This window comes from Monodon monoceros, unplaced genomic scaffold (genome assembly GCF_005190385.1).
Source record: "Monodon monoceros isolate NGI ecotype Baffin Bay Population unplaced genomic scaffold, NGI_Narwhal_1 Super_Scaffold_9, whole genome shotgun sequence".
NCBI lineage: Eukaryota > Metazoa > Chordata > Mammalia > Artiodactyla > Monodontidae > Monodon > Monodon monoceros.
In genome coordinates, this window is record NW_021703786.1 from 4,007,315 (window position 1) to 4,030,955 (window position 23,641).

The following is a 23,641-nucleotide window of genomic DNA, read 5'->3' on the forward strand; positions in this document are numbered from 1 at the left end:
AATAGTCAGTATCACTCAAGTTGTGGTTTTCTTATTACTTATCCCATTTCTAAAATGTTGGCTGCTTGCTTAGACCAGTGGGATGTTTGGAGTCCATTATATTGAAGAGTTTTCTTGAGTTTTTATCAGGCATTTTCAGAGCGGGGGTGGAAATAATTATCCTCTTTGGGGTGTCTCATGATTATGGGAACTTGAGAGTTTGGAGAGGTGAGGGTAGAGCTCTATATATGCCATAGCTTTTTACTTTTGTGCTTGACAGGATAAAACATAAAATCCCTTCCATTGTGAGTCAGTTTGGGATTTTAGAAAACCCAACACAATAACGTTTGCTACCTTTACAACATCCTCTTTTTATGGCAGGGAATTTCTCTCTTTCCAGTTGCCATAAATGATGTTTTTGAATTTCTGTTTCAGGAAATCCCACAATTTTACGGTGACAGAACTATCTCAATCTCCTTAATTTGGTGTTTTTTTTAAAAAAAAAAAAACAGCAGAAAATTCAACAGAACTGATGGACAAAATGTTTTAGAGCCAAGCAATAAGTACATTTTGTGTTCTAGATTTCAGCTCTACAAGTCCTGTTGTAACAAACAACTTGAAACCCAGTCTTCATCCACAGGTGGATTTGCTAGCCTCAGAAAACACAGAAACACCCCTGTAAGTATGTCAGTAATACTCCAGAACTAATTCCATCTCATTCTGATTCCTCGTATTTAAGAAAACATGACATAATAGAAAAGGTAGAGACTTAGGAATCATACATTACTGATTTAGAATTTCAGTACTGCTTCCTATTAGCTGTGTGACCTTGGATGAGAAACTTAACCAGTGTGAGCCTTCATTTCTCTTCTAAGAATACTCTCTAGGATTCTTAAAGAGATTCTGTGCAATGCTGTATGTACCTCCTAGTATAGCACTCAGTACATAGCAAGCCTTCCATAAATTCTCTGTTTCTCTTATTTTTTTAGTGGTAACAGGAGGTAGGAAAAATACAAAGACAAAGTGGGGGAACAGAAACGGCCACACAGATTGCAGAGCACTTGCTATGTGGCAGGCACTTTGCTGACCTGTTTTTATTTATTGCATTTAATCTTTGCAAAAGTTCTTGGATCAGTGCTATTATCATTATTCCCATTTTATAGGAAAAAAGGCTGAGACCTAGGGAATAGAAGTTCATGTAGCGATTAAGTAGCAGGTCTGGTGAACTGATAGTTCACCAAAAAAGAAATACAGATGATTTAGAAACATATTTTTGCTCAGTGATGCTCAGCCTTACATACAGTTACAGAAATATAAATTAAACTGCAATAAGACTTTTTTTAACCTCACAGATTGGCAGTAGTCTACATGTTTGTTAACTGTGGAGAGACAGATACTATCACAAAACTGTGCGGTTTTTATGAGGGGCAAGTGGCAATATCTATTAAAATTATAAATGCATTTACGTTTGAACTTGCAGTCTAGGAATTTATGCTTATTTATGCAAAATAAGGTCTTTACAAGATTATTCTTGACAGCATTTGTGCAATAGCTAATAATTAGAAACAACTCAAGTACCCTTCAGTTTGGGGAATGGTTAAATAAACATCTACACAATATATTATTATACTTCTGGAGAAAAAAGTAGGCCCTCTATGTGAGGGACAATCACCAATGTATTTATTATTAAATGAGAAAAGGTGCAAAGTAGTGTGTGTATACTATCTCAGATTTGTATAAGAAAGTGAGAAATAATATATGCTAATATTTGCCACTGTTTGCATAGAGAAACATAAGAAAGATGCAGGAACCTAAAAAAAGCATGGTTACCTAAGGTCAAGAAGAGGCAGGATGGGGCAGATAAACAGCAAAAAAATAAACAGAAGTTAGATTTGCCTTCCATCAAAGCCTATTATATTCTTTTTTTTCCTTTTAAATATATGTATTTTAGGTAATAGGCAATACATTTCCATGATGCAGATATCAAAGCAATACAAAAAGATGTACAAGGACAATACTTGATCTCATCCCACCCTCATCCTGCCTCTTGCCCTCCCTTGGGTCATACCTGCTCCCACCCGGGGAGCCCCTTTGTTAGTTTCTTATTTACCCTTCCAAAGTGTCTTTAGGTAAATAAGAATATGAATTATTTTTTCTCCTTTATTAAATAAAGGGCAGCATACTATGCATACTGTTTTGAACCTTGCTTTTGTTTTTCACTCAACAGCATGTCTTGGCTGTGTTTTTATGTCAATGGACTTAGATATCTTTTAGTTACTTTTCTATATTAAAAAGGAGAGGGGCAGACTGAGGAGAAGAGAAAGGAGAATCAAACTGGGGAAAAAAGCAAAACAAAAAACAAAAAAATCTGTAAGGGAAGAAGAGAGAAAGAAAGATTCATGTGCTGGGACATGGCTATCTCTTGAACCACCAGGTTGGGTCATTACCTTAGCTTGACTCCCTCTGGTCTTGACTGCTGTGATGCAAGTAAATGTTGAAATGTTGTAGGCAGAACTCCAGTGAAGTTGCTTAGTAAACAATGTGGTCTGAAGTAGCTGATTCCGTTTTCCTTTATTCTGCAAATCTTGTTGGGAAAGATTGACCATAAAGATGAAATCCCATTACAAAAAATGTCTGTCTATACAACTCACACAAAGATCAAATCCTAGCTAACAGCTGCTTAGTTTTGTGGATCTCATACTCTAAGGTGCATAAAAATCACTTGAGTGATTATTAAACAGTAAAATTGCTGGCCACCAGAAACTCTGATTCAGTAGCAAGAATCTTTAGTTTTAAAAAATGTCTCTGGGGAACCATAAGGCAGTGATCGGCTGATGGTTAGAAACCCTGTTATAATTGTCTGCCCAAGTTCCAGATATCAAAATAATTATAATAGTTCTTAGAATTTACTGGAATAAAAGATAATGTGTGACATCTATATTTTGTTTTCTAGACTATGTCTTTTGTATCTATTTTTTTCTGATTTTCAGAAGAAGCTTATATTGATACATGAGTGAAAGTATCACTAGTCAGTTTTTTAGTGATGGAAATTGAAGCGCTAAAGTCACCTGAGGCATGAATCTGGGTTAAATCATATGCCAAAGATTACATATGAGTGGCAAAATCAGCCATTAAAATATCTTACAGTCTTGAGATTTTTCCACCTCTCTGTGTTTGCAGTTTAATTTATCATCACAGAACAAATGAGTGATGGAATTATTCATAACAGAAAGGATCCCTGAAAAGCGATGATGATGGGATAAAGCCACAGGTCATATTTATAGCCCAGTTAGTATCAGGCCATAGGCTAAGAAGAATAAGAAATGCTTACTAATTACTTACTAGTGCTCCCTACAGGCCTATGAGATAGGTACCCCCAATATTCACTGTACAAGTGAAGAAACCAAGGCTGCTAACTAGTGCAAAAAGAGGATTCAAATTCAAGTGGATCTGATTTCCATACCTGCGCTCTTTATTTTCTTTCTGCACTTTAATTTTATTTTAAAAATTTCCGGGAGCTTCCCTGGTGGCGCAGTGGTTGAGAGTCCGCCTGCCGAGGCAGGGGACACGGGTTCGTGCCCCAGTCCAGGAAGATCCCACATGCCGCGGAGCGGCTAGGCCCGGGAGCCATGGCCGCTGAGCCTACGCGTCTGGAGCCTGTGCGCTGCAACAGGAGATGCCACAACAGTGAGAGGCCCACATACCGCAAAAAAAAAAAAAAAAAATTCCGTATGGTAAAATTGACCCTTTTTTTGTTTGATGTACAGTTCTATGTATTTTAACATATATACATAGATTCATGTAACCACCCCCACAGTCCGAATGTAGAATAGTTCATTATCCCAAAAAGCTCCCTTATGCTATTATTCCTTTATAGTCACACATCCCCATCCCCAACCCCCAGCAGCCACCAGTCTGTTCTCTATCATTATAGTTTGTGACAATAGCGTCTGAATAGAGTCATACAGTATGTGATATTTCTAGAAAAGTTTATGTAAAATTATTTGCTTCATGTATTTGAAGCTCTGTCTTTAAGTGCATTTGCATTCAGGATTGTTGTCTTCTTGGTGAATTGACCCTTTTATCATTATGTAATGTCCCCTCTTTATACGTTGTAATTGTCTTTGCCCTCATGTTTACTTTGATATTAATATAGCCAATCTAGCTTTCTTTTGATTAGTGTTCACATGGTATATCTTCTGCCTTTTTACTTTTTTTTTGGCTGCGTTGGGTCTTCGTTGCTGTACGTGGGCTTTTCTCTAGTTGCGGTGAGCGGGAGCTATTCTTCGTTGTGGACCGCGGGCTCTAGGCACATGCGCTTCAGTAGTTGTGGCTCGCGGGCTCTAGAGTGCAGGCTTAGTAGTTGTGGCGCATGGGCTTAGTTGCTCCGCGGCATGTGGGATCTTCCTGGACCAGGGATGGAACCTGTGTCCCCTGCATCGGCAGGCAGATTCTTATCCACTGCGCCACCAGGGAAGCCCTGCCTTTTTACTTTTAACTTAATTATTTGAAGTGAGTTTCTAATTGATAACATATGGTTGGGTCGTGCATTTTTATGTATTTTAATAATTTCTGTCTTTAATTGGTATGTTTAGACCATTTACATTTAGTATGTTTGGATTTAGGTCTAGCATTGTGTAATTTGCTATTTGTTCCCTTTGGTGTGTGTGGGTTTTTTTTCTGTTTCCTCTTTCCATCATACTTTAGGTTATTTGAATGTTTTCAATATTCCATTTTATCGTGATTTTGTATCTTTGTGTAGTGTATATATGGGGAGGGGAGGAATGGTTGCTCTAGGAATTACAGTTTTTGGGGGGTACTTAAAACCAGTATTTTCCCATTTGAAGTGAAATGTAGAAACCTTATTATCATACAGCACTCCCCTTTAATAATATAAATTATAGTTACTGTATGTATTATGTATGTTAAAAAACCACAACCAGACAATGTATAATTATTATACAATTATTTTTCCATAATATAGTTTTTGCTTGCAACCCTCAAATAAATTTTAAAGACTCAGGAAGAGAAGAATAGTCTATTATATTTACCCAATATTTACCATTTCTGTTGCTTTCCTTCTATTCTGGTACAATTTCTCTTCTCTCTGAAGAATTTCTTTTAGCATTATTTTAGAGAAGGTCTGTTGGCAGTGAAAGTCTCTTAGATTATTTCATGTGAGTATGTCTTTTTCATTTTTGTTCCTTAAGGATATTCTCATTGGATTCTGGGTAGATGGTTCTTTTCTTCCAGCAGTTTTTAAACATTGCTCCAGTCTCCTCTGGCCTAAATGGCTTCTAATAAGAAAGCTAACATTCATTCAAATTTTCTTTTTCCCCTGTTGATTCTGTGTTGTTTTTTTCTGTCTGTGCTTTAAGAACTTTTCTTCTAATTTTGAACAGTTTGATTATGATGTGTCTGAGCATGGCTGTCTTGGTTTTACTGAGTGTATTCATTTCCTGTGGCTACCATAAAAACACCACAAACTGGTGGGTTTAAAACCACAGGAACTTCTCTTTATAGAGTTCTGGAGGCTAGAAGTCTGAGAGAAAGCAAGGCAGTCTCCCTCCAGGGCTCTCAGAGGAGAAGCCATTCTTTGCCTCTTAAAGATTCTGGTGAGTGTTGGCACTCCTTTGTTATTTTGGCTTGTGGCCACATCACTTCACTTTCTTTCTCCACCTTCACATTACCTTCTCCCCTGTGTGTCTCAGCCCCTGCTTCCCACCACTCCTGTTTTTCTGTTTTAAGGTCACTTGTCATTGAATTTAGTGCCCACTCGAACATCATCTCAGTGTCCTTAATTATATCTACAAAAACCCTTTTTCCAAATAAGGTGACACTCATAGGTTCCAGGAATTAGGACAAGGACATAACTCTTTGGGAGCCACGACTCAACCTATTACACTGAACTTCTTGAATCTGTGGGTTTGTCTTTGACCAAATTTGTGAAGTTTTAAGCCTTTAATTCTTCAAATATTTTTTTCAGCACTCCACACTTCCTGCCGACCTTCTGGGACTTTTGATGGCGCACATTAGATCTGTTGTCATTGTTTCATAGATCCATAGGGTTCTGTTCACTGCTTTTCTCACTCTATTTCCTCTGTCATCCCCACTTTGCTGTTTAGCTCATTCTGTAATTTTTTTAAAATTGCAGTTACTGAAATTTTCAATTCTAAAATTCCCATTTGGCTCTTCTTTATAATCTTGTGTTTCTTTGCTGAGACTCCATTTCCCTGTTTTCTATCAAGAGTGTTCACAGTTCCTTGCTGAAGCATGTGTATAAATAGCTGCTTTAAAATTGTGAGGTCATTTCAGCATCTGTGCACTCTAGATATCAACCACTGTTGATTGTCTTGTCTCTTGCAAGTTTAAATTTTCTCAGTTCTTCATATGCATAGTAATTTTGGATTGTATCTTGGACATTTTTAATGATATGAGACACTTCATCTTATCTAAATCCTGTTGAGAATGTTGATGTTTTGATTAGTAGGCAAACAACCTCATGAGGTTTACGCCACAGTTTCAGCCTGCCTTCTGTGTGCTTCGGTTCTGATGTCAGTTAAATTTTCAAAGCCTTGGCAGTGCCATTGAGACCTGTCCCACATGTGTGCCACCCAGTATTCATGTAAGGTCTGGATAGCAGGCTGTGTGTTCAGTTCTCAACATCTTTGGCATTTATTGGGATCAGCCATGGATGCATAGATGCATAAAGTTGTTTCATAAACAACTTTAAGGTTGTTTTCCTGAATTCCTCCCTCTTTGTGATTTCTCTGGTTCTTTGCTTTCCTGGGACGCCGTTTTTTGGCTCTCCAGTCAAAAAGCTGAAGGTTTACTAGGCCATGCATTTCCTTGACTATGCTTGTGTTGGGCACCAAATGGCAGGACAGAAGGGATAAAAGAAACAACAGAGGTTTGCCATTATCCTCTTGGGATCACAGTTCTACCTCTTAGAGAGGAAGGTTCCCCTCACTCAGAGTTTTAAGCCCCTGTAGGTCCTGTTGCCTTTGCTGTCACTGCAGCCACCTTGGGATTGCCTAGGGTTTGGGGTGTGAAAGAACAAAGAGGAGAAAAGGGATGGGGGATTTCCACACTCTCTCTGAGCATTAGGATTTCCCTTTTCTGCTCCTTGAGTGAGAATGAGAGGCTTCTCCTGGAGCTCTGTCTTCACTGCCCACTTGGGTTTTAGGCTGCACAGCATTCCAGTTAGGGAATACCAGAGGGGCAGAACATGGTAAGTTCACCAACATTTCACTGATACTCAAATTCTAGTCTTCTTTCCCAATCAGCCTGTAACTAGTGTTTACTTTTCAGTTCTCAAATATTTGCTCCACGCATCCTGTCCATGTTTTATAGCTGCATTTGGTGGGAGAGACAGGGTGAAGTGTGTTTATTCCAACTTTACTCCAAACTGTCCCCCCTTCCTAACCTCTACTCTGCATTGCCCCTCATCCTTTAGGAAACAATGGGGTGGTAGCTACGCTCATGCAAAGACTGAAGGCTCTGCTGTCACTGGTATAGTGTGCACACTCCAGGGTCTCAAGGCTGCCACTGCCTGGGGACAGGGTTTTATCTTTACTGTCTTTGGTATTTGGGCATCATGATCTGCTGGGCACTAAAACCAATGGTAATTTTTATTGATATATAAAATTAATACGTTTGTGTAGTCTGAAGGTACATTTTGTTTTTAGACCAGGGAAGTCATCTTTTGGCATCTTTGATCTCACTGTAGGGTAATCATGCTGTGTTATCACACTATCCTAGGTTTGTCCAAAGGACCAGCCAAAACCTCGCCTCAAGTCCTACATATGAGAGTGTAAGTAATGAAGACCTTCCCTGGCAGTGCACCTGATGAGCAATTATCATGCTAAAAAGGAACTCCTGGTCCTTAATTCTCATGTTCTGCTCAAAGTTTCTTTATAATGTGTTGATGCAGCCCTTGTTAGGACTTTTCCTTGCTGTCTTTTTAATCATTTAAGATAGACAAGTGTAGTTTCACTTCCGTTAGAAAGATGGTTAAGGATCAGAATTCCCTTAGAGCTGTTTATATTTGCTGTCTCCACTTTCTTTCCTCCCATCCTCTGACAGACTTCAGACAAGTTCTCATTCCAGCCACTTTACTGGCAGAGCTCTTGTCAAGGTCACCAGAGACCTCCAGATTTACTAAATGTAGTCCTGCAATTCTCAGTCTTCATCTCACCTGATCAACAGCAACTGACAGTCAGTCACATCCTATTTTCTGCACGTGTGGCTTTCAGACACCACTCACTTTGGGTTCTTCTCTTGCCTCAGTTCTTCTCCATCCCCTTTGCTGGTCCCTCCTCCTCTACTGGCCTTTCAGTATTGGAGACCCCAGGAATCTGGCATTCATTCCTCCATGGTCTTTTGGTCTCATATCTTGAAATTCCATTCAGACTGACGACTTACAAGTTGCTGTCTCCAGACCTTATGCCTTCCCTACACTCAGAACTCACATTTCCACCTTCCACTTCACATCTCCTCTTGTTTTCTTTCAGCCCTGTCTCCCGATTTGCTCTTCCTGCTGTCTCCCCCACTCAGTAAATGACCACTATTTCAGTTGCTGAGGTCAAAAACCTTGAGAAATCATGCTTGACCTCCACCATTTTACCTCTACCTTCAAAATATATCCATTATCCAGCCACTTCTCACCACCTCCACTACCACATCCCATTTCAAGCTACCATCAGATGGATATTGCAGTGGCCTCCCTGAGTGTTGCCTTGCTTCAGCCTTCACCTTCCTCTCCACCCCCACCCCCATCACACAATCTATTCTTAGAACAGAAACCAGAGCAATCTTTTTTATTTTTTCATTTTTTTTTTTTTTGGCTGTGTCGGGTCTTGGTTGCAGCACACGGGATCTTTCGTTGCAGTGTGTGGGCTTCTCTCTAGTTGTGGCACACGGGCTCCAGAGCACGTGGGCTCATTAGTTGCAGTGTGTGGGCTCTCTAGTTGTGGCACATGGGTTCAGCAGCTGTGGCACACGGGCTTAGTTGCCCTGCGGCATGTGGGATCTTAGTTCCCTGACCAGGGTTCAAACCAGTGTCCCCTGGATTGCAAGACCAATTCTTAACCACTGGACCACCAGGGAAGTCCCCATGGCAATATTTTTTAAAAGTAAAGTTTGTATTATGTTACCCATTTGATCTAAAACCACCTGTGATTTTCTTCCTAACTCCATTTTACTCAGTAAAAGCCTGAAATGCTGCTCTGACCCCTCCCACTACCTCTCTAGCTGCACCTCTTGCCTCTCCAACTGCACTGGCCACCCCCCTGCTTCAGAGCATATGACCATATGACCTTAGCTAATCACAGGACCCGCATCAGAATCAGGGCTCTGCTCAGTGTCCCCAGTGGTGAGGCATTCCCTTGACTATGACTGTCAGAGAAATATCCCACCCCAGCCTCTCTTCTCCCATTACCCTGCTTTTTCCAGAGAGCACTTGCTATCTGACACCTGTTTACGTTTGTTGATTGTCTGCTTCTTGAGGGCAGGGATTTGGCCTGCTTTATTTACTGCTTTATTTATAGAGCCTGGCATACAGTAGGTGCCCAGGACATATTTGTGAAATGAATGAAGAAAATTACAAGAAGAGATATTTCTAATTAAAACTACAATCTTTAAGTCTTGATTTAATATCTTCACCTTATGCTTTTTTGTGGTTAATATTGCTTTTTGTCCTTTGAGGCCCAGGTTTTATTCAGTGTGGAACAACAGACTCTGGTCTGAGCCATACATTCCTGCTTCTTTTTTTAAAAAGCAACATTTTTTTTAAGTTTACATTTTATATGGGAAATGAAGTGCAATGGGCATGAAACCAGACAGAAAAGCAGTAAATTCTGTAAGGGATTATTATCTTAAAAACTAAAATAATAGTTAATAATTACTAATTCTTATCCAGTTCAGAATATATGGTTCTTGGAATACTGCCCCTTGGAAGCCTAGGAATCTAAATTATAAAGTAAAGCTTAATGTAGAATGTTTATTTGAACATGCACCCTGCTCTCTTCAGTTTCCGGAATATTCAAATTCAGTATTACTACAGCCAGTTACTCTAAAGACCATTCCAGCAACACCATCAAACCAGAGACCACCATCCCTGCCCAGCAATCATCCAGGTACTTGACACCTTATTATTTGCATCAAATAAGGAAACTTGTGAGAATATATGAATCTGCTAAAGATTTATTGGTAACTGAAAATAGATATACAGAGAGGAAAAATTAGAGTTCATTTACATTTTTAAGCTACATGAGATAAATTCAGCGCAGATACCATTATTACCGACATTAGGAGATTGTAAAAATGCTTGTGTTGCACTGAATATTGTATTTTGAGTGCTGAGGTAAATGAACCTGTAATCGAAATTTGGAAACCTTTTTGTTATGTATAGATTTGTTGTACTTGGGAGTAGCACTGGAACACCAGTGTGCTTGTTTCTCGTTGTCAGTGTTTGTTAGGATCTTCTGTCAGAAGTCTAAGTCATAAAGAGAATATTGTGTGTATCTCCTCGAAAAGCACAATGTGTGTTTCTTTTTGTTGCTTACAGCGATGACAAAGAATGATTTCCAGCCACCCAATTACTACGAGGTAATGGAGTTTGATCCCTTAGCTCCTGCTGTCACCACAGAGTAAGTCATTTACAAAATGATTATCTTTTTTGTCTTGGTTCCCTTTGGTAGCAGAGCTAACAGGGCTTGGTCATACATTTAACTTTGTTTAGGTCTTGGCAGAAATCAATGACCTTATTTAAAAATGACTTATGAGGTTTTCTTGGAGGTTGTTGCTCTTAATGGTCTTGTTATTCTCAGCCTTGTGACTAAAAAATAAAAATGCTGGGGTTGCACATTAAGAAATAACCAGAACCATCGTGTGCATTAGTATATTCCTTGTAGATGCCTTGGAGGAAAGTCAGGTTCTCTCCAGCTTGAGAAGGGCACTATTCACTGATTAGTGACATAAGTACCACATGGATGGGGTATTTTAGTTGTTCTTTGACTAATGCCAAAAAAGACTTCTATAAGAACTTGTTTTTAATCTTTACTACCTATGACAAGAGTGTGCTTAAAATGGATTATTAGTGTAAAAATTATTTTTTAACTTGGAATCCTTAAAGCAGCATTATTTTGTGATTTCATATTGGTCAGTATATAAAAATATTTATGGAATGGTAGGCGCATTAGAGCTTTAATATACTTTGACTAAAGGTTACCCCCAAAATTGTTTAAAATGATTAAAGCAGGTTTATGGAAATCACTGTTTAGAAACTAGCAGCCTGCAGGCTGTTATCTTGCCTGCAGCTGTGTTTTGTTTGACCTGTGTGAATTTTAAATGTGCATTTCAACACTAACTGCCAACAGTTAAAAAGTGGGATATTTCCAAAAATATCTGGACCTCTGGATTCTTTTCGATACAACAGCATTTTTACGTGTTAGCAATAGCTTGGGGCTGCATAGTAGCTGCCTCTTTAAGATGATACAGCTTCTGCAGTCCACCAGGCCCCACCTGGCCCACTGCATACCTTCATCTGACCTGCCTGGCACGTGTAGGCATTTGAGGTTTTGACCCTGGTTTAAACCCTCAATGTAGTGATCTATTTTGGAATGATTTATGAACGAATCTTAATAGGCTTAGGAATTCATTAAATATTTTTTCCTAACAAGATTATGAAACTTTCCTAGGTCATTCTGCTTGATAAAGTATCACTGAATATATTAGTGGTTTAAGGAATTAGAAACTGGTTAAACTGGGTATGCTGTCTGGAAACCGGATGTTTTTATCGGTTTCTCCAGGCAAATAGGAAGCGGGAAAGTATATTATTATATTTTAGTTAATTATGAGATTGTTGTAAGTAGATGTGGTGGTGCAATAGATATTAAAGGTAAGCGAGATAGTAAGAAGCTGGAATTCCCTACCACTACAATTCTTACTTTCAGGAGGGTAGGGTGTCTCAATTTCTTTGAACATTCCATGAAATCCAGGGAACTTCTGCCTAAGGAAAAGCACAAAATCTTGCAGAAAAGTTCTGGGATATTCACATCACTAGTTGTCCATGAACCCCAGGTTAAGAATTTCTACTCCAGCAGAACATAGAGTATAGTACTTATGAATATACATATACATATACATACACATGATTCATTCATTTGACAAATGACTGAACACTGTCTATGTGCAAGGGGAATTGATTGCTGCCTAATTTATCATGTTAAAACTCATGGAGGGTAAATCTAGTATGGATGCAGAAATTAAATCAGCAGGCAAACATGTATTTACAGTTTGTGTTAATGGTATGAAAGATATCGACTTGACAGTGTATAACAGAAAGAACTGATTTAAATGAGGGTAGAGAAAGCCTGAGAAGTGACGTTAAGGTTAAGACCTGCAGTTTTTAGTGTGACAAGTTTGGGAATCAGTGTTGCAGGCCCAGGTAACAACTTATACAAAGACCCTGTGGGGAGAGAGTTTGGCGCATTCAAGAAAATGGAAAAGCCAAGAGCAAAGAGAGCAACGGGGAACAACCTATTACCAGATGTGGAAATTGCAGTTTGGAAACAAAAAGGAGGGAGTACACAACTGTGGTAAACATTACTGAAGACAAACACTCAATAATGGACTAAGTAACAGGAAATCATTGGTGATTTTAGTAGAAGCATTTTGGTAAATCGATGGGGACAGAACCAAATTTCAGTGCATTAAAAAGTAAGAGATGAAGTAGACAATAAGTGCACAGGTAACTTACATAGAAACTTAAACATGAAGGGATTGTGGAAAGTGGCCTGGGAGCTAGAGGATTACTGAGGTGATTAAGTAGACATGGGATAAAGGACTGTATTATTTTATAAAATGGGAGATGCTGGAACATCTGTGAATCCTAAGGGGTAGGATTTAGTAGAGAATGAGAGGCTGAAGATTTAGGAAGGGAGATACCTAAATGAGTGAGGTGTTTGAGAAGCCTAGGGGTAGACAGATAGGATCATAGAAGTAGATGATGGTGCAGATGAAAACAGAATTGAAGATTTGGTGATGGAAGCATGAGGAGGTTTCCATATCCAGACATTTAATTTACTAAAATGTGAGGTTTCTGACTGAGAGGAAGGGCATCAGAGATTTGAATAGAGTGAAGGAGGTTGAAATACTTTTGTGGAAAACGAGAGACAAAACTTATTAGAAAAACATTAAAATTTCTGGACCATGCTGGGGCTTCTTGAGGTTAGGGATCATGCCTTCAATGTGCTGTGATTTTTATGAGATTTTTTTTCCTTAGCCATGTGTTGTTATACTGTATATATTAATGTCATATTTCTAGGTATAGATATGTTCTATCTACAGACATATGTAAGACAAATATAAAGAATTGAACAAAGGCTGTCATAGAAAAATGACTATATACAAAGCACAAAGATGACAGTTATATGCTAAAGGTAGCTCAGGAGTTTGGACTGTAATAACATACGTTAAATAAGCTAGAATATTAATTTTTAATGTTTTTTATAAAGCCAGGGAAAGCTGAACAATTTTTGCTTTTTTTTAAATCAGGAAGCAAACTGTCCAAATTTTGAGCCATATTTCTCATTAAATTACAAGTAAAATGGTTACATAAGATACATATTTATAAGATGTATGGGAATAGCAGCATTAGGATCTAAGAAAGTTATAATGTACACTTCAGGACAGAGACCTTTGTTTTTACTTACTGATATAGCCTGATTTCCTGAACGCCTAAAATAGCACCAGATTTTTAGTTAAGTTGTTGGCAGCTAAAAGCCAAAATAGTACATTGAAATTGATATATAACCCTTTTGCCATTATGGCTTGTTTGTTTCAGAGCTACTTATGAAGACATTGATGTTCACCACCACAAAGGAGCTCAAAGTCACAGTGACCACTGAGGTAAAGGCTTCAACTTACGCAACTTACATTCCACATGATTTCACTGTAACTGTCACTTTCTACATTTATTATTTACATTTTGTAAGGGCCATCACAGTCTGACACTCTGATGAGTGAGATATTATTACACAAGTTCCTCTGAGTCACTCAAATTGTAATGAACTACTGTTCACTAATGAAATATATTCTTTGTGACCATGTTAGCTAAAAATTATAAATCTTGGGAATGCAGAAGTAGGTTTATGGTATAGAAATGTTAACGCTAACAAAAACCGATGATCAATAAAAACTTCTTAGCACTAGAATCAGATGTATCTTTTATGTGCAGTTAATACCTGTTAGCTGGGACTGGTAGAAGCCATTCATTGTTAGTCTAGATTGGTCTGGATTCTATTGCTTTACTAATCATTCCATTTATTTACTAATAAATGCACACAGCCACCAGTAACCTATTAACCTTATTTATTCCCTCCACACCTTCCCCCATGGAAGTAGTACATTCCCACCTTTCCTCTACTAGACTGTGGCTCTCTAGTTACAAGGAATGGGGAGAGAGGAAAAGATGGAGATGGTTGACTCTTCTTTTTATTCCAGGTGGAAGTGGATGACCAGCTCACTAGCAGCATTATGGGTGCCAATTCTCCTAAAGGTAGACCCTGTCCAGCTTTGAGACCCAGAAGTTAAGACCTTCCAGAACGTCAAAGCCACAGTGGAACATTTCTCCTCTGCAGTAATGAGGTTTAAACAGAAGAGTAACAGTTCCAGAGTAACATTTATGGCTCCTGACAGCAGCTCAAGCTTTATCTCAAAAGAACTTGGTTGTAACATATATTCACTTAAAACTTAAGCAGAAGAAAAATTCATGGTACTGAGGCCAACCAGATTAAGTGTAGCACTTTATGTTTCAGACCTTCCTACATTTAGAAATCATCACAAGAGCTCGGATAAGAGTAGATGAAGACTTTCATTACAAAATAATTGTTAACAGATGAAAGCATGAAATGTGAAAAACTATTATTATTCAGGAAGAATACTGAGTGCCTTCATTTAACTAAAGTTGAATGTAAAAGTCAATTTGCACTTCTTTATAAATAATACTCTTGTTAAGGATTATGAATTGTAAAAGCCTTGATGACTGTAGTTTAATATTTCAGGTACCCTCAAGAGGTTACTGGATTCTACACTGTTTGCCTTTAAATATAATTCTTTATAACACTAAATGCTCCTTTTTTTTTTCTTTTTGGAAAAAAGACTACTGGAAAACATTCAGAATAAATTGTACTTTGGTTTGTCATAAATTACTATTAAAACAGTTCAATACATCTTTTTTCAGAAGAACTCTGCTGTCAGTAAATCTTCACAATCCCACTTACATTTTAAAATTTGGAGACTTGGAACTATCACAAAAAATGCTAGAAACCTACCAGATATACTTATGCATTTTATTTAAATTTCATGGTACTGAAATTTCAAAGTACTTGTTTAGTACTCTGAATGTAAAATAGCCCTAGATCTTAAAGGAAAAATACAGTCAAATTTGAAATCAGAATGTAATCTTTAGGCAAGCTGTTAGGGCTTAGTGATTCCTCTTCCATTTTGAGCTTTTAAAATAGTGACTGTTCATAATGAAAGTAGTAACCAACTATTCTAGAAATAATAATAAAAATTCATTGCTACAAGCATGAAGTGCTCATAATTTGAAAGGGGACCAGTGAATTAAGCTGAACCATCAAGTCCATGCCAACATATTTAAGAAACAAAGCAGTTTCTTCTAATACTACTTAAACTCTAAGTATGGTTTTGAACAGTTACACATTCTAAGTAGGGTAACTTAGTTGGGAAAAAAGAACCATAAGTATATAAAATGTAAAATAGAAGGCTTCACATTATTATAAATATTTCTCCTCTGAGAAGATACATGATTTTTCAAAAATCACAAATTTGAAGCAGGACTTAGTTCTGACTTCAATTATAGCCTGGAACCGGCAACTTATGCCCCTCCTTTGCTTCAAAAAAAGTATAAGAAAGAGTGATGAGATCAACATTCACCATTCTTGGATCTTCAGCAAATTCAGGATCAATGTAGAAAAATACCGGCATATCTACTTCCTCTTGTGGATTAAGCCTTTGTTCTTCAAAACAGAAGCACTAGAAGTTATAGAAAGGTATTCATTAATTAATATTTCTATTCTTTTAACTATAATAGAAACTAATGCTTCATTTATTGGCTTTAATAAGCATTACTGTTAATTATAATCTTTAAATTCTGTAATAGAATAACAGCATCTTTTATCTCAGATTGATTTTGCTTTAAGGATTGAGAATCAGCAAATTCTTCTAATCTTAAAAAAGCAGATATCTATATGGTTTGACTCTCAACCTCTGCATAGCTATTATAAGCAATGAAAAATAAAGTTTGAAGTTTAGAAGAAATGAACTTTAAAAAATTAGTACCTACTAAACAGACACAAATAGATTTAGTATCAAACAATTTCATGTACCTTTATCACATTCTGTAATGTGTGCATTTAGTTATACCTGTATTTTATTGAAATACTGTCCAGCTTCAAATGGTACCACATTGTATGTAGAAATTCCAATTACTGGTTTGTCAGTAGGATTCTTAGCTTTATAAAACGCCAGTGCAGTCTCCCCTGGCACTACCTGTTTTAAGGAAAATATACATTACCCTTAAATCTCACATGGCTCCTTCTTTCCCTCCTAAATTAGTCATTATTATCATTTCAGACCATAATACCTCATTTAAACTAATGTTAAGGGTCAGCAAAATAAATTGTGAATACTACCCAAGAACATTTGATTTTCAAATGTTACTTGGCATATGTCAGTGGAGAACCAATGTTCTCTTACGCATACTTAGATACGGATTGTCCTCTTGTATGTCTGAAGTCTTCAAGCAATAATCTGCAGATGAAGTTATTTAAAATGTATCCAACAAAGGAGGCAAGAAAATACAATGGAGAAAAGACAGCCTATTCAATAAGTGGTGCTGGGAAAACAGGACAGCTACATGTAAAACAATGAAATTAGAACACTACCTAACACCATACACAAAAATAAACTTAAAATGGATTAAAGACCTAAATGTAAGGCCAGACACTATAAAACTCTTAGAGGGAAACACAGGCAGAACACTCTATGATGTATAAATCACAGCAAGATCCTTTTTGATCCACCTCCTAGAGAAATGGAAATAAAAACAAAAATAAACAAATGGGACCTAATGAAACTTAAAAGCTTTTGCACAGCAAAGGAAAACATAAACAAGATGAAAAGACAACCCTCAGAATGGGAGAAAATATTTGCAAATGAAGCAACTGACAAAGGATTAAGCTCCAAAATACACAAGCAGCTCATGCAGCTCAATATCAAAAAAACAAACAACCCAATCCAAAAATGGGCAGAAGACCTAAATAGACATTTCTCCAAAGAAGACATACAGATTGCCAACAAACACATGAAAGAATGCTCAACATCACTAATCATTAGAGAAATGCAAATCAAAACCACAATGAGATATCATCTCACACCAGTCAGAATGGCCATCATCAAAAAATCTAGAAACAATAAATGCTGGAGAGGGTGTGGAGAAAAGGGAACCCTCCTGCACTGCTGGTAGGAATGTAAATTGATATAGCCACTATGGAGAACAGTATGGAGGTTCCTTAAAAAACTAAAAATAGAACTACCATATGACCCAGCAATCCCACTACTGGGCATATACCCTGAGAAAACCATAATTCAAAGGGAGTCATGGGCCCCTGGTGGCGCAGTGGTTGAGAGTCTGCCTGCTGATGCAGGGGACACGGGTTCGTACCCCGGTCTGGGAGGATCCCATATGCCGCGGAGTGGCTGGGCCTGTGAGCCATGGCCGCTGAGCCTGTGCTCCGCAACGGGAGAGGCCACAGCGGTGAGAGGCCCGCGTACCGCAAAAAAAAAAAAAAAAAGTCATGAGCGACAATGTTCATTGCAACACTATTTACAATAGCCAGGACATGGAAGCAACCTAAGTGTCCATCGACAGATGAATGGATAAAGAAGATGTGGCACATATATACAATGGAATATTGCTCCATAAAAAGAAACAAAATTGAGTTATTTGTAGTGAGGTGTATGGACTTAGAGTCTGTCATACAGAGTGAAGTAAGTCAGAAAGAGAAAACCAAATACCGTATGCTAACATATATAGAATGTAAAAAAAAAAGGTTCTGAAGAACCTAGGGGCAGGACAGGAATAAAGACTCAGACATAGAGAATGGACTTAGGGACACGGGGAGGGGGAAGGGTAAGCTGGGACGAAATGAGAGAGTAGCACTGACATATATACACTACCAAATATAAAATAGACAGCTAGTGGGAAGCTGCTGCATAGCACAGGGAGATCAGCTCCATGCTTTGTCATGACCTAGAGGGGTGGGATAGGGAGGGTGGGAGGGAGGCTCAAAACGGAGGGGATATATATATATATATACATATAGCTGATTCACTTTGTTGTACAGCAGAAACTAACACAACATTGTAAAGCAATTATACTTCAATAAAGATGTAAGAAAATAAAATGTGTCCAAGAACAAGCCAAGCCTAACTTCTTAACACTTATCCCTGAATATTATATAATTGACTAAAGATTCTTTTTATAAAAGGTTACCAACCTTAAACTTAGTTTACAACCAGAGTAAATTAAATGTAAACCCGAGTAAAACTAACTGAATAGAACTTTTATTTAACCAAAAAGCACTAATAGTTTTTTTTTCTTGAGAGAAAGTAACGGATAAAATAAATTGCAAGGCTTTAAAGAAGTCAACGTAAAATGAGACATAAATAAATAAAAAAAAAAGAAATCAACGTCCAAAGGATGCTCTGTCACATGTACCAATTTAGCAACTAACACCACTGTATACTACTGTGTGATTGCAACTAATATTCAGAACCATAATCTAGGGCTTCCCTGGTGGCGCAGTGGTTAAGAATACGCCTGCCAATGCAGGGGACATGGGTTCAAGCTCTGGTTCGGGAAGATCCCACATGCTGCGGAGCAACTAAGCCAGCGTGCCACAACTACTGAAGCCTGCGCGCCTAGAGCCCATGCTCCGCAACGAGAGAAGCCACCACAATGAGAAGCCCGCGCACCGCAATGAAGAGTAGCCCCCGCTCGCCACAATTAGAGAAAGCCCGCATGCAGCAACAAAGACCCAATGCAGCCAAAAATAAATTAATTAATTTAAAAAAAAAAACAGAAAGAACCATAACCTATAACACCCTCAAATCACTGAAGAGATTCAATGAAGCTTACTAACCTGGGGAAGCACTAATATTAATAGGGTTTTCCAATAAGAGTTACAATTAAGCTTTTCTGGCTATTCAGTTCATTAGATAATTTCAGTTAAATCCTCTAATCACAATTTTAGGAAACTTTTAAGGTGTATAATCTTTCTGAAATAGAACATGACTATTTAGCATGATTACTTCAAAGATCCTTAAATTTTTTTTTTAAGGGACAGGGATACTTCTGATGTAAATCAGTAAACTACTTTCCATTGTAACCAATGATTTTCAACATTTTTCTTGTATCATCTATACCTGAGGTAAAGTCAACTATAAAGGATGAGAGCTGCTCCTACTGTCAAGATTAGTGACCAGAAAACTTCTTAGTGAATTCTTAATATGATTCTAATAAAAACATGACATTTTCCAAACTGACTTTTATTATAATGCCATGTAACTTAAAAGTTAAAAGTATATCCTGTTACATTAGGTCAGAATATAGGGCACTGTCAAAAAGTAGTCTGCAGGAATAAAAGGATTACAGTAATGGAATCTGTCAGTATTTTGAAATTAAGTTTAGATGAATGTTTCCTAAATTGTGAACCAGTAAGCGATGAAAGAAAGGATTTTTACATTGAAAAAAGCAATCTTTTAAAAACTGCTTTAATCACTTACATATATTTCTGTTTGCTGAGGTCTAAAGTTCCACTGGAGACTTGCATGCACATCTGCATTAAAGGTGACTTTAATGATGCGATCCCTAACAGGTACCATGTTTTCAATCTGGTCTGATGCATGACCTGCTACTGCCGATCCTCCAAGTCCAGTAGTCTAGGAAAAGACAACAAGGTACAATATAATATGCTAAACAACAATACAGTAGTTTTAGGTGCTGATGACCTATTTATTGGATGAAACAAAATTTTAAAAACTATTTAACTTTAATAATCCAGTAGCAGCAAGGTTTATATACTATCACTGGCCGTTTCCTATGAATGTGCCAATGGTTTGACCACTTTTTGGGTGTCAAGGGCCTATACTGGTTAAAGTCATATTATTCAGTAATCACCTGGTTATATGGCATGGTCAAAAAGGAATCATTTGAAAGAGAGCGGACTCTCCACTGATAATAGAGCTCAGAATTTTTAGCTGAACTTTTCATTAAACATATATCCCCTTATTGTTAATATTTCATATCAACTGTTATTATTAGAAATAAAATTTACCCACAACGCTGTCATTTCAATAAACTATTTAAATAATTCCATTTTTCCACATCCCTGTCTGGTCCTTTTTCATATCATAACTTTTAGAACACTGATTAGTTTGTAGCTTCACTTCTATAGTCTGCTTTCCTCAAGCATCATAAGTATTTTTCCATGTTGGTAAATATTTTTGTAAATATTTTTCTGTATTTTTTTGTATAGTACAGCTTTTATATATATATATTACCAGTTAATCAGAGAACCTGATCTCTTTGGCCACTGAATCAACTAATCATAAGGCATCAAGATAATCTGTGATACTTCTTGTCTATCTTCATTGCCATTAATTATTTCCTTATCAGAGAAGCTTAAAAAAAATTATTCTTTTGATGCTTGAGGTTGCCAGAATTCTGGTCTCCGGATAATTAACCTGTTACTATACTAGGAAAAAAATACCAAACTTGAGGCTAGGGAAGACTCCCAGCAAAATACAGTATTACCATCTTAGCTTGTTACACAAGTCAAGCAGCTTCACTCAGCTGCCATGCAATATAAAGTTACATTATAACCCTACAAGATACATCAGAGGGCAAGCCTTTATTTACTCTTGCTTAATAGACAAGTATATACTTCTCTTCAAGAGGGCTAAGTTTTAAGATGTTTTCCTGAAGAACCTGACTCACTTAAATAAAGATTCCTGAATATTTTCTTTCTGACAGGCTGTCTTTGAATACAGATTCTTCAAATTAGTAAATGTGATGCTTTGAGAAATTAAACAATAGAAAAAGGCACTGAAAAGAAAATGTCCTGGGCTCCAGTTTAGTTCTGTCACTAGCTCTAAAAACTCACTAAATCTTACTTTCTTTGGGCTACACTTTCCATACTCATAAAATGAGCTCAGTGTATGAAGTGGTTTATATGATCCCTAATTTTTTGGCTCTAAAGTTCCATGGTTCCAAAAATAAAAGAGATGCTCTTTTGGAAACGTCACTACTAAACATCCAACTATGATTTAAGTTTAGGATTACAAATTACAATTGTTTTTACTTTCCTGCCCTGCACTTTCACCCAGGTGCATGAAATATTGTCATTCACTTCAGTTTGGAGCAGGGTTTCTCAATCTTGGAACTAATGACATTTTGGAGAGGATAATTCTTTGGTTTTTTTTTTTTTCGTTTTTTTGGTGGAGGTGGGGGAATGGATCTGCCCTCTGCAGTGTTGGATGTTTAGCAGCATCCCTTAGCCTCTACCCACTAGATACCAGTAGCACCCTCCCCCCCTCACTTCCCAGGTTGTGACAACCTAAAATGTCTTCAGACATTGTTATATATTGCCTGAAGAATAAAATCAACCACCCACCTTCCCCTGCCTACTCACCGGTGGTTTGGGGTGATCTACACTTGCTGTTTTAGATTCAGGTCTGCTTACGACTTAATCAACTGGTAGTTCTGGGATTCATGCTTGGTCCAGGCTGGGCTCTGATGAAAATTAATTCACATTCTACACTCATCCTCCAGAAATCAAGCTACTGCACTTTCCTACATAGATGCTGATATTAAGAGACTGAAAAGTCCTTCAGATTTCTGCTGTTTCAGTCATTATCGAAAATAAAGGCAAAAGTTAATCTTCAAAAGGACAGGAGAAGTAAGCCAGGCATTAACAATAGTGGCAGGAAAGAGCAGCTAACCAGTGATTCCCCAACTCTTCTGAGCATTGGAATCTTTAAAAAATTACTACTTCCTGACTCCCACTCCAAGACCTTCTGATTTAATTGGTTAGGGATGTGACCTGGGTGTCAGGATTTTGAAAAGCTCTCCAGGTGATTCCGATGTACAACAAAGTTTGGGAACCACTATCACTCACTCACTGAATGAACCCAATGTATAGCTCTCATTTATGTTTTTAAAACATAAATTCCTGACCCCTACCCACGTCTCCTAATCAGGATCTCTGGGTTACAGGAGCCCTGACATGTTTGTTTAAGAAGCCCCATGGGTGATCCTAATGCCCAGATAAAGCAGCAAACTACTGCCTAAGAACTTAGCAGAATATATATGAAATAGGTGAACTCTGCCTTTGCCCGCGGTTCTCAACCGTTAGCCTGCATCAAAATCTGCTAGGGAACTTATTAAATACAGACTGCTGGGCCCTGCCCCCAGAGTTTCTGATTCAACAGTTCTGCAGTCGGACTCAACAATCTGCGCTCAAGTTCCCCTCCCAGGTAATGATGCTGCTGCTAGTCCTGGGGTCTGCACTTTGAGAACCATTGCACTAGAGTTTCTTATCTAAAAAGGAGCCCTGGGGTAAGGACATTACAGTTACATATTAACAAGGGGGAAAAGCCTCGAAGTCCTAATTCATGCTAGTTTGTATACATAAAAAGCTACTCCCAGTTTAACTACAAGTAGCAAGCACACTCCCATTTCCAGGGTTAACCTTTGCACAGAAACCATGGTTTCTGTGGTTCACAGAATTAATGTATGAACATAAATTACATTTTAAAAGCGGGCCCGTGTGTGAACAGCAGGAGAGTAAGGCAGATCGCTGGATACCGTAATACAGGTTGCAGACCTTTCCGGTGGTGTAGCTGAGATCGGGGAATTTCACTAGGCAGAGGAGTATAGGCACGATCACTATAAGAACTCGGGTTCTACCGGTAGCCTTGTCACCTTCTTAGTGACCCTGGGCAAGTAAGTCACTTTCTAAGGCCTGTTTCCTTAGAAAGCGATTTTCTTTGGTAGATAATCTCGGACATCCCTCCAACACGGCACCGTGGAGCATCGCTGTCTAGGGAACTGCCCGCACCCCCGCCCCTCCAGACGGGCCGCCCAACGGGCCGCGCAAGCCCTACCTGGCAGTAGAGCCGGTAAAGGGGCACGGCGGCGTAGGACGCCCCCAGCATGCCCACGGCCGCCGCGGCCACATACGTGAGGACGGTCTTGTTCCGCCGCCGCCAATCCTCCTCCTGTGCGCGCGTGAAGGGGTTAGTACTCTTCGGCCGCCGCGGCGGCTGCACCGCCAAGCTCGGGCGCCTCCATGTCCCGAGCCGTCTCAGCTCCCTCTCAGCACCCCTTGTCCCGCTCCTCCCCGACCTGAGACAAGACTCTACCCTCTCCGCAGCCCTGGTCGGGTTTCCAGGGTGGTTCCAGGGCCACCCACAGAAAGCCACGCGACCCCATCGCGTAACCCTGAGCCCTCCCATGGCATCCGAAAAGAACGCCCGCCTGTCAGAGGCCAGAGGCCAGATCTCGCGAGGCCTG

At 38.6% G+C, this 23,641-nt stretch overlaps 2 protein-coding genes across 5 annotated transcripts in view; one reads left to right on the forward strand and one right to left on the reverse strand.

Moving 5' to 3' along the window:
• Positions 1-15,386, forward strand: part of TOM1L1 (target of myb1 like 1 membrane trafficking protein) — a 52,910-nt gene extending 37,524 nt beyond the window's left edge. For all 4 annotated transcript variants that reach the window (XM_029211813.1, XM_029211810.1, XM_029211812.1 and 1 more), the window contains 6 exons: positions 561-657; positions 7,741-7,792; positions 10,010-10,115; positions 10,547-10,628; positions 13,826-13,890; positions 14,485-15,386. In XM_029211813.1, the coding sequence (XP_029067646.1) occupies positions 561-657; positions 7,741-7,792; positions 10,010-10,115; positions 10,547-10,628; positions 13,826-13,889 (401 nt within the window). In that variant the 3' untranslated portion in view covers position 13,890; positions 14,485-15,386. The remainder of the gene's footprint in view (positions 1-560; positions 658-7,740; positions 7,793-10,009; positions 10,116-10,546; positions 10,629-13,825; positions 13,891-14,484) is intronic.
• A 252-nt stretch (positions 15,387-15,638) lies between these two features.
• On the reverse strand, positions 15,639-23,620 carry LOC114889039 (cytochrome c oxidase assembly protein COX11, mitochondrial). The gene is made up of 4 exons (XM_029211815.1): positions 23,233-23,620; positions 19,852-20,007; positions 16,429-16,554; positions 15,639-16,038 (listed from the first exon to the last, which is right to left on the reverse strand). The coding sequence occupies exons 1-4, from the start codon at positions 23,581-23,583 to the stop codon at positions 15,856-15,858; spliced, it is 816 nt and encodes a 271-aa protein (XP_029067648.1). The 5' UTR covers positions 23,584-23,620; the 3' UTR covers positions 15,639-15,855.
• Between the last annotated feature and the right edge of the window lie 21 nt (positions 23,621-23,641).

Excerpts from the sequence above, each read along its gene's own strand:
- LOC114889039 (XM_029211815.1), bottom strand. The coding sequence starts at position 23,583 with ATGGGAGGGCTCAGGGTTACGCGATGGGGTCGCGTGGCTTTCTGTGGG. Across the intron at positions 16,555-19,851 it reads CTCAGCAAACAGAAATATAT|GTAGTGCCAGGGGAGACTGC; the intron begins GTAAGTGATTAA and ends TCCTTAAAACAG. Across the intron at positions 16,039-16,428 it reads AGTATTTCAATAAAATACAG|TGCTTCTGTTTTGAAGAACA; the intron begins GTATAACTAAAT and ends TATAACTTCTAG.